This window comes from Tympanuchus pallidicinctus, unplaced genomic scaffold (genome assembly GCF_026119805.1).
Source record: "Tympanuchus pallidicinctus isolate F22 unplaced genomic scaffold, pur_lepc_1.0 scaffold9, whole genome shotgun sequence".
In the NCBI taxonomy this organism is placed as follows: domain Eukaryota; kingdom Metazoa; phylum Chordata; class Aves; order Galliformes; family Phasianidae; genus Tympanuchus; species Tympanuchus pallidicinctus.
Genome location: NW_026294813.1, coordinates 1,744,883 through 1,757,131, shown reverse-complemented (window position 1 = coordinate 1,757,131; position 12,249 = coordinate 1,744,883). Strand labels below are relative to the sequence as shown.

Below are 12,249 nucleotides of genomic sequence, written 5' to 3'. Positions count from 1 at the left end.
CACATCCTTCTGTACTTCTGTCAACATTTAGGAGTTTGATCCTGCCACATTTTCATTGCAAGGGTGTGTAGAAAGAATGTAAGGTTTCAAACACAGATTTCAGAGCAAGTTTTGCCTTTTCAGAAGTCACAAACTGAAGCTCCATTTTTTCAAGTCAAAGCATACATCCATTCTCAGAGCACGTATTTACATTTCATTGATAGAAACAGAAATTCCACTCAGGCAACCGAGAGGAAAATCTAATGGAAAGTCTCTGGATGAGGTAGGGAAGATGTTTATTGCCCTTTCCATCTTTGCTCTGGGCATCATAATGGTACAGAGATGAACTAGGCCCAAGGCAGAGCAAGGAAGGTCTAAGCCTTCTTGCAGTCTGTCATAAGGAGAGTGCTAAGCTGGTTTATCCTCCATACAGAAATGGTTGTTTGTGACACAACTTTCATTCAGATTTGAAACCATAGATCTGATGATGCAGGGAGGAAGAAACCTGGAGAGCCCTTGCTCTCCTCATTTTTGTGTGCTGTAGACCTGAATAGCAGACTGGTATCTTAAGACGTCCTCAGTAAAAACACACACTGCACGAGCTCATAATTAGTTGGTCACAAATGGTATCACACAATCAGATGTGCATATTTTTGAAGGCAAATTGCTGACGGCTTTTCGAAAGTCATCGTTTTCGCTCCTGTGGAAAGCCGTGACTTCGGGCAACACAACCAGCCCCGCGGAGCCGGGGTTCAACCACGCAGTATTCCAAACAGTAAATTTTTCACGGCTGGCAGGGTGATGGCCTCCTGCAACCGGGGCCGGGAACGGCGCGTGAGGGAGGAAGCCTCTAAACCAGGGACGGCCAGCGGTCCCTTTCCCCGAGGAGCTCCAGCCGCTTTTCCCTCCCGGGGGCGCTGCCGGGGGCGCTCGAGCGCCGCTATGCGAAGGCAGCAGCGGCGCGCTCCCAGGGCCCGCGCTGCCGGCAGACAAGATGGCGGCTCCCATGGAGCTGAGCTGCTGGGGAGGTGACTGGGGGCTGCCGTCCCTTCATCCGGAGTCTCTGACCGTCATGGTAACGGCGGAGGCCACCACCTGCCCCGGGAGGAGGGCGGCAGGGAGGGAAGCGCGATGCCGAGGGCTGCCCCGCGCCCTGGCGGCTGTGCTGGGCTACTCGCGCCGCGAAGGCGGTGCCGCCACCGAGGGGCGCCCTGAAGCCGGGCGCGGCCTGCATCGGGCGCGGGGCATGGCGGCGGCTCGCGGGGCGGCGGGGCCCGGGATGTGGTGGGGCCGAGCGGGGCCCGGTATGCGGTGGGGTTGAGCGGGGGCCGGGATGCGGTGAGGCCGAGTGGGGCCCGCGCGTGCCCGTGGGCAGCCGCCTGGTAGGGGACAGGCGTTACCGAGCAGCCCGGAACATTGAAATAAGTTTTGACCTTACTGGTTATTGCACGTCGCTGCAATGAGCTCTGACCAGAACCCTCAAAAATAGGAGCCTGATCCTGCATCAGAAACCTGGCAGATGTGCATAGTGCTGGTGAACTTTTAAAGAATTATTTTTATTTAACCCAGTGCAGCTAATCGGAATGCTCAGGCCTGCTTTTTTGAATTGCTGTCTTACACTTATTATATGCTAACTCGATTATTTTCTGCAATCTGTTGCAGGCTTATGCTAAATTTGCTGGAGCTCCTCTGACAGTGAATACTATAAATAATTCCTGGAGCACTCCAAAAGGTACCTTATTTGCATTTCTATTATTTTAATCCTCGTCGCTTTAGAAGTGTGGGTTCGGTTCTAATCCCAAAGTTTCTTTTTCTTCATTTCCTTTGGTTTTGTGTTCACGCTCTGTCCGTCCCTGTGCGGTTTATCTGCTTCCATTACATATTAATAAGCATCATTACAGATTAAAGTGTGATGATTTTGCAAGCGACAAGTAACAGAAGATATAAAGAATGCCTTAAAGGGCACCTTAGTAAAATGTGTATGGGTGATGCAGAGGAGAGTCAACAAAGTGGCAGTGCAAAAGCACACACCTGTTTTGTCAGGCAGTCTGAAGGGATGATACACTGAAGGCAATTGCTTGGAAATATTTATACAGTAGTTACTAGACTTGCATAATAGAAGTAGCGTTCTTTAATTACACATGATTTAAGAAGCTTCTGTGGGTGGATGTAGAATGTGAGCCTGAAAGAGTGTAACTTGCATCAGATGGGATATTTGGTACTGTCCTAAGTCACAGAGCTTGAATCAGGAAAGCTGGCTGACAAGGTAGGTGCCAAGTGGGTTGTCAGAGATGATGTCAGAGGATTTCTTTACATTGAATCTTTATTCATACTGCTTATCTGTTTGCTCAGTGTTTAAGTCATTGTGTTTGTGTATTCCAGAGAGTAACGTCACTGCAAGGTGAAGTAGTTTGTCACTAAAACTTATCACGTCTTTAGGCACTACTGTGTCTGCCTGTTGTTGCACCTTTCACTCTTATTCTTTGGTGTATTGCTTTCTATTAGCAGAACTACCAAGAACTAGTTTAGCTTACTTCTCCATAATTTTTGTGGCTTTCTTCATGGGCAAGATAATTAAAATCCCTACCAGAAAAAAAAAATCAAAGTATTTTATAATTGATATTTCAGCAGTATTTAGCTTAATAGTCCTGTTAGGCTCACTGTGGCAGGTACCTTGTAAACATGCTATAAGACAGCCTCTGTTAAAGAGATGTACAGTCTACAATCTAATGAGTAAAAGCAGACTAATATGCTTCTGGGAGAAGAAAATTCTTTGATTCTGGAATAGGCCTTCTTTAGGCACTGGTAGCTTAATCAGTAGTTACAGGCTGTAAAAGTGGTTTAGGAAGGGCAAGGAAAAAGTAGAAAGAAAAAGGCCTAGCGGATATTCTTGTTAAAGTCCAGATCTCAAAATATCAGATACCTAGTAGATGACATTGGTTTCAGTCTGGGCCCTTTTTTATGTATTATTAGCAAAGGCCACCGTATGCCAAATATGTGTATGATCTTGGTGGAAATCAACTACATATAGCTTACTTGATACATATGTATTGGGAAGGTCAGAGAATGCGGTGAGGAAAGGAAAACAGATGAAGTGATTGATCACTTTCCAGTTAAATTAGAATTGCTATGTATAAATTCTGTTGACTGTGTTATTTATTCTTTCTAGCAGACATACCAGTCCTTATATCAGAAGACATTGTTATTTCTCAGCCAGCAAAAATACTAAACTTCTTAAGAAAGCAGGTATGTTGCTCTCAGAAGATTGGTTTCTTCTTCCTTGTAGTGAATTTTTGCATTCTCCACACAGACTGATGTAGGTTTCTTAAAACCTGGAAACCAGTTCTGACTTAACTGCTTTTCAGTATTTTGTACACACGTGAGAATTGAAAAATGGTGGATCACAGATTGCTGCTTAAAAGTTTGGTTGTTACGAAAAATTTAAAAACAGGCACAGGAAAATTCTTCATTGAAAAAGGACAACAGGCTAGCCTCAACTGAGCAGTTTCTTACTGAGTTTCATCATGCTGTTAATTACGACACTATAACATCATTGCAGCTTTGCAGACCAAGGAGATCACAGTTAGGGAAGTGTAATTTTAACTGTTTAAATGGGTAATCATCTCCTGGTGTACTCATTTTTTTTTTTCACCTTTTTTTCTTCTGAAGTATAACACATGGTGTTGTTTTTAATTTATGTAGTTTTTCTGTAGCCTGTAGCATAAAAACGTCTGCAGGCATTTCTAGATGCAATCATGTTATTGTGTAATCAAATCTTGCTTGCCTTTTGTAGATCTCTCAATGTTTTATTAAAAAGAATAAAGCTATAGTGCTGCTTCGTTTCACAAGTATAAAGATGTCTAATAAAGCATGGCATCATCATTTTAATTTCTAAGATGGTCTTTCAGCCCACTCTTCTGTGTTTACATTAGAAATTCTGTTCCTGTCTGGTTAAGAAAACTGTCTGATGAAAGGCATCTTAGTGAAACTTTAAATGTTTCTCTGGAGAAAAATAGAAAACCGAGCGTTTGGGTTGAGATTGAAGACAATGTTTTTAAAATTCTGCAGTTTCCTATCCATTTGAATACCAAAGATTCCATATTGATGGAAAAAGAGCACCCTATTTAACTCCAAAGTATACCAGTAATAGGCATGTTTTAAGATACCTAAAAATAAGGTAAATCAACACCAATTTTTGCCATTTCTAAATTTGTGAAATTCCAGCCCTTTCTGTGTACCTTGAAAGGATTCCCTGTTTGAGTCAGAAGCTGAAAGTTCCATGTAACACTATTTATAGTATGAGGTGGTTGGTGACTGTTTTCTTGTTTCGTTTTAATTTTAAATTCACAGAGATACAATGCTGATTATGAATTGTCTGCAAAACAAGGAGCTGATACACTGGCTTATATTGCACTACTTGAAGAGAAACTGCTTCCTGCCCTGGTAAATACTAGTGAATTCTTTATAATGGCTAGAATTTTATGAGTATTGCAAGGGGTGCCCAGTGTGAGAGACTGAGAAGTTTCTCAGCCGTAGTCCTGGCTTGAAAGTATTTGCGCTTTTAGTCCAATTTTGAGAAGACTGCCTAGCAACTTCGAAAAGAAAAAAGCATGTGGGAGGTGTGAAGTAATAATAATGAACTTAAGAAAGACTTTTAAAATGGCATCTTTGAATGTGTTTTTTCTTAGATGCTTTTTGGGAACAGTATCCTGCAAACAGCTTATTCTGGCAGTTCTTTGTTTCACGATGCTTTTTGAAAAGGCTTGGAATAACATGTTGTATGGCTGATGTGGGCTGCACAGCTCCAAAAGCCTTTTGAGCTGTTAAGTGGGAACTTTTGAAATACCCACCACTAGTTCATTTTTTGGTTCAGTAAATAACACATGGGTACACACCCTTACCAATTTAGTGTAAGTACATTATAGCTATAAAAAAAACCTGCAAGCACTTGATCTGTTGAATACCTTTGACTTGAATTTATACAGGAAAAGGTAATTTAACCAAGTATACCTCTTCAGTTGTCCTGCAAGGCTTCCAAATTCATAATTTCCTAGCATATTTTCATTTTAGATTGTATGTAAAATTTCAAAAGAAAATTCCAAAAATTTCAAACCTGATCCTACACATTCACAACTTACGTTGTAATACAGTTTCTTTGTGCAGTTATGCATGTGTGTATACAGGCATGTGTATGCATGATTATGCAATTTTGTGCATGTGTATATAAGCATTATCTTTTTATTTAGGTTGAAGGTAGCTCTGTGTCCTTAATGATATACTCTTAAACTCAAAGGATTAATATAATCCTTGCAGAGCTAAGCGCTTTAAATTACAATAATTCCCTTTTCTCCTGTGGCAAGTCTTACACATTATACTTTTAAGAGAAGTCTAATGTTTTTACTCAAATTTCAGTCATACTCTTCCTTGTGTTGATATAGCTGCACACTTTTTGGGTTGAGGCTGAAAATTACAGCAGTGTAACAAAACCGTGGTTTGCCTCAAGGATTCCCTTCCCACTAAGTTTGTATCTGCCTGGAAAGATGTCCAGGGAAGCACTCAACAGGATCTTGCTGACCAGAGGAGGCCCTCCTCTCTACAGTCTCACTGAAGTGGAAGCACAGGTACATGTTGTGTAGTAAAGAATTTGTAAGTTGGTGCTGTCATCAAATAAGCCAGCGCACTGTGATAATGGTGTATGATAGTGTGTGTACTACTGTTTGCTTCAGCTAGGGCTCTTAAATAGTTCTGTGTCTCATCAGATATACAGGGATGCCAAGGAGTGCCTAAATCTCCTGTCAAAGAGATTGGGAACATCTCCGTTTTTCTTTGGAAATACGTGAGTGTGCTTTCTTAGTTTTTAACGTTGGTGTTTGTTGTTGTTATTTTTAATAAACAGATGCCATGTGATTCTGTGAATGCTTAGCACTTGTTTTTTTTAATCTGCTAGAATGTTAGAAGGTGCTGTACAGTTCTATGATTCACACCCTGCTTTTTAGCGATCTCAGTCCAGAGTGTCTTTTATATTGCATCTTTCCATAGGGTGGCAGACCCTGCCTATATCAGCTCATGTAGGATGCTTAATGAGTTAGGTTTCTGTTAGAAAATCATTCTCTAGCCAGTGAATGTCACTTCCTGTGATTGCTTGTAGAAAAAATACCTGAAGCCTGAGGTGTTACAACTAGCTCCTTGGAAAGATGGCATAGGTCTGAGAAGGCTGGTCTTTCTTGTGGGCATAGAACAGGAAGCATATATATTGCCAAGATAGCACCCAAGAAGGACAATCTGTACCCTTTGCCAGTGAAGTTAGACTTCTTCATGTGAAAGGGTCCTGCTCCACTGGCATGCATCTTGTCTGCTTGGCTTTTGTAATGCCAGAAATATATTCTAGACTGGATTGCTTACCAGTGTGCATGATACATGATTGTATTTTAATGCTAAAACAACTGTTCCAGTTTACCAGCACATCTATAATTCAGAGGTGCTGAAATCAATAGATAGCCTCTTCAAAGTGTCTTTTTATATCTGATAAAAACAGTGCCTGAAAATCTTAGAAGATTCTGTGTTAAATTTTGTCTGATATACACAGAAGCTGGTTACGTTCATGGAGGTCTTGATGTCTTACCTCAGTCATGCTTGGGCTTTGCTCTGTTTTGCCATTCTTTTCAGACCTACTACCTTGGATGCCTTCGTGTTTGGTTTCCTTGCACCAGTTTATAAAGTGTGCTTCCCTCGAGTACAATTACAAGAGCATCTGAAACAGCTTACTAACCTGTGTCGCTTCTGTGATGATATTTTAACCTGCTATTTCAAGTTAACTGTTACAGGTAAGTTATGTCTCTTTTTCACTTTTTCATGTATAATCTGTTTGAAATAGTAGTGGTGGTTTCCACATTTGAACTAAAGCAAAATAAGATTTTATAAATTTGTGCTGGAGGTTCTGTGGGGAAATGATGTAGATAAGCTTCCGTGGTTGTGCAGAAAGGATTGAAAATTAAAGGCAAGGTCATGCCTTGGCAAAATCTGCTTGTATCTGTTCTATGGCTCATGCTTATTGTTTCCGTTTCTATGACAAAATGGCTTTTCCACTTAAATTCATCTCAGGATAAAAACAGTGCATGAACTTTTCTTCCAATATTTGTTTGTTTCTTTTTAAGAATGTAAAAGCTTTTGTAAATACCTTTTCAGTATTCATCTTTCTGCCTTCACTCTCTAGGCCATTCTCCATCTGGACAGGATACAGCAGATGCTAATCTGCAGAAACTCACACAGCTTGTAAATAAGGAATCCAACTTGATTGAAAAGGTTACTTTTGCTTCAGTCTCTTTATTATCCTGCTACTTTGTGGCTGTTTGTTCACAAATACTGTTACAACTGCAACTGTGCAATTAACGTTTTATTTTGTTTCTTTTGTTTATTTTGTGAGGTACTTTGTATATAGATGAGGGAAGAAAATTAGCTATTTTGAAAGAAATTAATTGATGAAGTCTTACATGTAAAGTATTTTTACTACAATCAACGATGCCCTTGCAAGTGCACATACAAACAGTAGAAGGTTGACTTTCCACCGCTCGAGGGGGAATGCAAATGTTTTTTATCAGAATTAGAAATGGTCTTGCAAGACCTCAGCAAGAAAACTTAGAAGCAAAACTTTGAAATTAGTCTTACTGAGATCGGTACCCAAGTCTCCTCTGCTCCCAGCTGATTTCTTGCAGTCACTAACATACATCTTCCTTCTCCTGCTCCTGTGTCTGCCTTTTATTCCTGTGTTTTCAAGGCTGTGCTTCAGCACCTGTAAGAGCTATGCAACTTATGTTAAAAATAATTATGAAGAATTAGTTTACTGATGCAAGAAAACTCTTACTGGAAGGACAGAATGCATTTTCTAAAAAAGATCAGTGTATCAGATGGATCATCAGTTTTGTCCTGCTTCTGCTCCATTTGGTATTGATTGTATCTCTTTGAGGTATTGAAAGGTAGCTGTGAAAGTTTTAAAAAATAGGCTAAGTAGACATTTATCAGCCATGGTTTAGGCAAAGCTGATCCTACTGTGAGGAAGTAGGATGGACTAGACAACCTTTGGAGATTTCTCCTATGCTGTCTTCTGTGATTCTGCTTGTTCTGTAATAATAAATCTTTTCTTTTTTCGATACTGCAGTACATACAGGGTATTAGAATGCTATCCTATGAAAAAAGTAAAATATTTATATTCAGAGAATAATTTTAACCTGTACTTGAAAAGATCATACTATAATCTCTATATTAAAAAGTTTTTGAAATCTTAGCTGATCTAAGTTCATCTAGCATCTCCAAATCATTTCAAAGTTGAAAAAATTTTCTTCCTGTAAGATGCTGAGCATGCAAAAATACCCACTTATGTTAGCAATTTGACTTTTGATCTGCTTTATAGTAGTGTTTGGCTACTGTACAAAATTGAAACTGCAACCTCTTAGAAGAAAGTAGCAGTGTTGCTTTCCTTGGTAATCTTGAAGAAATGAATTGAGCAGAGCAGAAGTGTAGCCGTTTGCTTTATGTTTAATTTGTCACATGATCATGGAATGAATAGCAACACTTAAATCAGATTTTTGGGAGAAGAAAGGAGCCAATATGTTGTTTTAGGTAAAATAAGAAAGGCTAAAAGAAAGTAAGGTTTAAAAAAAAACACAAAAAACCCACAAAACAATAAACCAGAATTCTTGATAGGAGTTCTGACAAATAGACTAATCATGTAACTTACATTCTACTGCTTGCCAGATCCGGCTCTCATTATTTCTCTGCAGATGGATGACAACCTTCGTAAGAGTCCTCAGCACCCCCCTCGGAAGATAACAACACTGAAGCTTGCTGCAGGTGGAGAAGAAAGCAGTCCACTGAATCGTTTGTCACCTTGACAGCTTTTGTTGCACACGCACACTTGCTTGCCTTCAATTCTTCTGAATATCACAGCAATTTTTCTCATGAATGTGGTTTTACAAGGGAAGAATCTAGAAATGGGTTAAGTATGGACGAAACACGGCTTTACAATGTCCTGTCTGTTATTTTTAAGAAAACTAGTAGTTCAGGCTTACTGTACACTAAGCTAAAAGTCAAGTATTGCACAAGGGGCTTATTCCCGCAGACATTAACGTGATTTTGTACAGCAGAGTTAACGTTAGCAGGAATGTTGACCAAAAGTTAAAATGCAATTTTTACAGAATTCCAGTGCATTTATAGAAGTTTCACTGTTGTTTTAGTTTATGGCTTTTGATTTACTGTAATCACATTATTGTATGTTAGTGGGTATACTGTTGTATCTTTCCAAAAGTTACGAAGTCTAGTTGTAGAATTGGTGAGAATACTGAAAGAGAATGAAGTGTTACCCATCTTTGCAAGTGAGAAGTGAAAAAAAATGACAGGAAGTTATATAGTCTTGATTGTGAGTATGTGAGTGTTCACATTCATGAACACTCTTGTGTTTTAAGGGTGTTTGCATTTTTGAAAGCTTGTTGAGCTGTATTTTAACAGAAAATGTTGAGAAGCTTGTGTGCCATGAAGAGTATAGTGACAGAGAGTTTAACATTTTATGGATAACTCATGGAATCATAGAATGGCCTGGGTTGAAAAGGACCACAAAGATCATCTGGTTTCAACTCCCTGCTATATGCATGGTCTCCAGCCACCAAACCAAGCTGCTCAGAGCCACATCCAGCCTGGTCTTGAATGCTCCAGGGATGAGGCATCCACAACCTTCTTGGGCAACCTGTTCCAGTGAACTCATATTAGTTCTGTGTGAAACTGGCTTCACCTGTGTACAGGATAATACCATAGGCCAGAAAACTGTAAGTCAAAATTGCATAGGATTGGTGGTGAGGTAGAGAGGTTTGATTTGCTCTTATTAGGGTAAGTGACTTGTCTAGTAAATATACTGTGGATCTGGATTGAATTGAACCAGTTAGACTTTGTAAAACAGCCAGTTTAGGCTTTTGCATTTGTCACAGATACCTCTAACTTGTTTTCTAAACACTGTTGTTCATTGAAAAATGATAATACAGGACATCTGAATTTTATTGTTTGACCATATAGTTCAGACTTCTTTTATCTCTGCAGACTGTAATGTGTTGTAGTACATGGTTATTCTGTATAATTAAGTAACTTGAGTCTCATTACACTTCTTAGTAGCAACGTTTCCTGTTCAATTGTCCCCGTCAATTCTGTCACAAGAAGGCTGCTGTGATGCCGTGTTGGTAATGTAGTGGTAGGCGCTTCAGGATTGATGTAATCAGAATTAGTCACAAGGATTGACCAAAATGGCAGCACTGGGGATACATAATTCTTGTGACTGTACGGGATGATTCCTCTGATTTCTATTTTTTTTCTGGCAGAATCAGGGTCTCTTAGAATCCCTTTGCTATTAGTCACATTTGAGATACAAATTTAAATTATTTACTATTTATACTGATGACTGTAGATTGTGTATATAATGTTCTTTCAAATTCTGTTTAAGGAATGTAGTAATCTTCAACATGTCCTAATTACAACTAAAAATGTTGGGTATTTAATGAGCACTTTAAGGTTTAAGCTTTTGCTTGTATTAGAATATTTGTTTCAGTGATTTTGAAATGAGTTTAGCACATATTCGTGGTAATTGTGAATAAACTGACAATCTAGTATATATAAAAGTAAATAAAATGCTTGAAGTCTTTACTGCTTGACAGGTTTAAATGAGATCAGGTCACAGTGCTTTTCAGTGTCTTTTATTTATGAACATGGATATGGAGAATATGCCTTATTCTATTGCTGTTGTGAATATGTACACTCGGTCTTTAAAATCTCTTTGTAAAAGGGTCATTGTTCCAAGATTAAAATTTTAGACATTTGTTGGAGTTTTGGTAGTATTTTTTAATGCAGATTGTCAGGTTTTTGGCTTCCCCATCCCTACCTTCTCCCCCCACCTTGTGTAAGGCTTTGTTCTTGTGTTTGTTTTTCTTTGTGTTTTTTTTTCTTCTTTATGGACAAGGTAAACTGCTGACTGTTAGAATTTGGAACAATGTATTCATAATGTATGTCTTGATATTCATAATGTATGTCTTAATATTAGTTACAGCTCAGTAGTAACCCTTTCAAGACAACTGCTTTTCCGGTGATACTAAGAAGCACATGTTTTCTAATCTTTTACATGTGAGCCTTAGCCATTGTGACAATCTGCTTAACAGCTTCATTCACTGAAGAGGACAGCAGGGCTAGAACAGGCATTGCGTGCAGTGCTGTACACAATCCCAGACAACCTGTGTAGTTGCATAGCCATGTGTTTCGTTTCTTTTCATCCAAGCAGAATTCAGAATCAGACTCCTTAATGTTGTAAATGTAATCTGTGGTCTGACAACCCAGACTTGCCCTTTAGATTACTGCTGTATTTTGAAGCTAGTTAGTTAGGATGCCAAAAGTGGGATCCATTTGAGTAAATGTAGTTATCTGCATTGAAATAAGCCAAAGCTCATTCTTCGGCTAATGGAGAAAGGTGGTGTTGAGCTATCAATTGTGTCTTTACAGCAGGTACCTAAAATAGCTAAGTGAGCTAAGTCTTTAAACTGTGCATCTCTATTGAATGTAGAGGAAGCCTCAGCTTCCTACTTAGATGGAGATCTTTACAAAACTGGGTGAAAACCAGCTGCATTGACTGCCTTTCCAATATCTGAGACTGCAGATGGTTTGCAGGCATAAGCAGTCAGCCCTTCTGGCCAAGCTGTAGTGAAGCCCTGAGATCATCATATGTAAGCTGCTTTTTATGGAGAGCAGCTGCTTCTTGTACGCACTGCAGCCCTACACTCTCAGAATACTGTTGTGGGGTTTTTCTTGTGTGCACACTTGCACAGTGTTAGTGCATATACCTTTGTGCTCCTGTTGTATTGATGCTACCACAGTAGCTCATAGGCCTCCTCATCTCTGCCTTCCTCTTGGAAGGTGGAGGCCGGCACAGGTAATAACCTCTCAAGCAGCTCATCCAGACTGCTGTATTTTCTCTTGCAGAGAAGGCTGTTAGTTTTAAGTGAGGTGAACTGCTCTGGCAGGTTGTAAATTTAATTTCTACTTGTAGGCAATCCTGTATTAAAAGCTTATGTATGGACGTCTTTAGGGCCATTCTGTGTATTTTCATAAGCCTGTTGTGGGAATGGGCAGATGCCTTTAATGTTTCCAAGATACCTTTACAAATTTCTTTTTATCTCCTTTTAAAATATGATATGTTAGTCTGCATACACTTAAAACATTGCTTTTGCTAATGAAGCTTAGCACTAC

At 39.5% G+C, this 12,249-nt stretch overlaps 1 protein-coding gene across 5 annotated transcripts; it reads left to right on the top strand.

The window, feature by feature from the left end:
• The first annotated feature begins 916 nt into the window (after positions 1 to 916).
• MTX3 (metaxin 3) lies at positions 917 to 10,838 on the top strand. 5 transcript variants are annotated; one of them, XM_052670299.1, is made up of 9 exons: positions 917 to 1,054; positions 1,642 to 1,711; positions 3,152 to 3,225; positions 4,330 to 4,422; positions 5,418 to 5,600; positions 5,739 to 5,815; positions 6,646 to 6,803; positions 7,193 to 7,281; positions 8,757 to 10,838. In XM_052670299.1, exons 1-9 carry the CDS (start codon positions 974 to 976, stop codon positions 8,865 to 8,867), a joined length of 936 nt encoding a protein of 311 aa, XP_052526259.1. In that variant the 5' UTR covers positions 917 to 973; the 3' UTR covers positions 8,868 to 10,838. The 5 variants fall into 5 exon arrangements, with proteins under 5 accessions (XP_052526259.1, XP_052526258.1, XP_052526260.1 ...); XM_052670298.1 differs by having other exon boundaries at positions 3,149 to 3,225; XM_052670300.1 differs by having other exon boundaries at positions 3,149 to 3,225; positions 8,731 to 10,838.
• Positions 10,839 to 12,249: the final 1,411 nt, after the last annotated feature.

Excerpts from the sequence above, each read along its gene's own strand:
- MTX3 (XM_052670298.1), top strand. The coding sequence starts at position 974 with ATGGCGGCTCCCATGGAGCTGAGCTGCTGGGGAGGTGACTGGGGGCTG. Across the intron at positions 4,423-5,417 it reads AGAAACTGCTTCCTGCCCTG|CTGCACACTTTTTGGGTTGA; the intron begins GTAAATACTAGT and ends GTGTTGATATAG. Across the intron at positions 5,816-6,645 it reads CCGTTTTTCTTTGGAAATAC|ACCTACTACCTTGGATGCCT; the intron begins GTGAGTGTGCTT and ends CATTCTTTTCAG.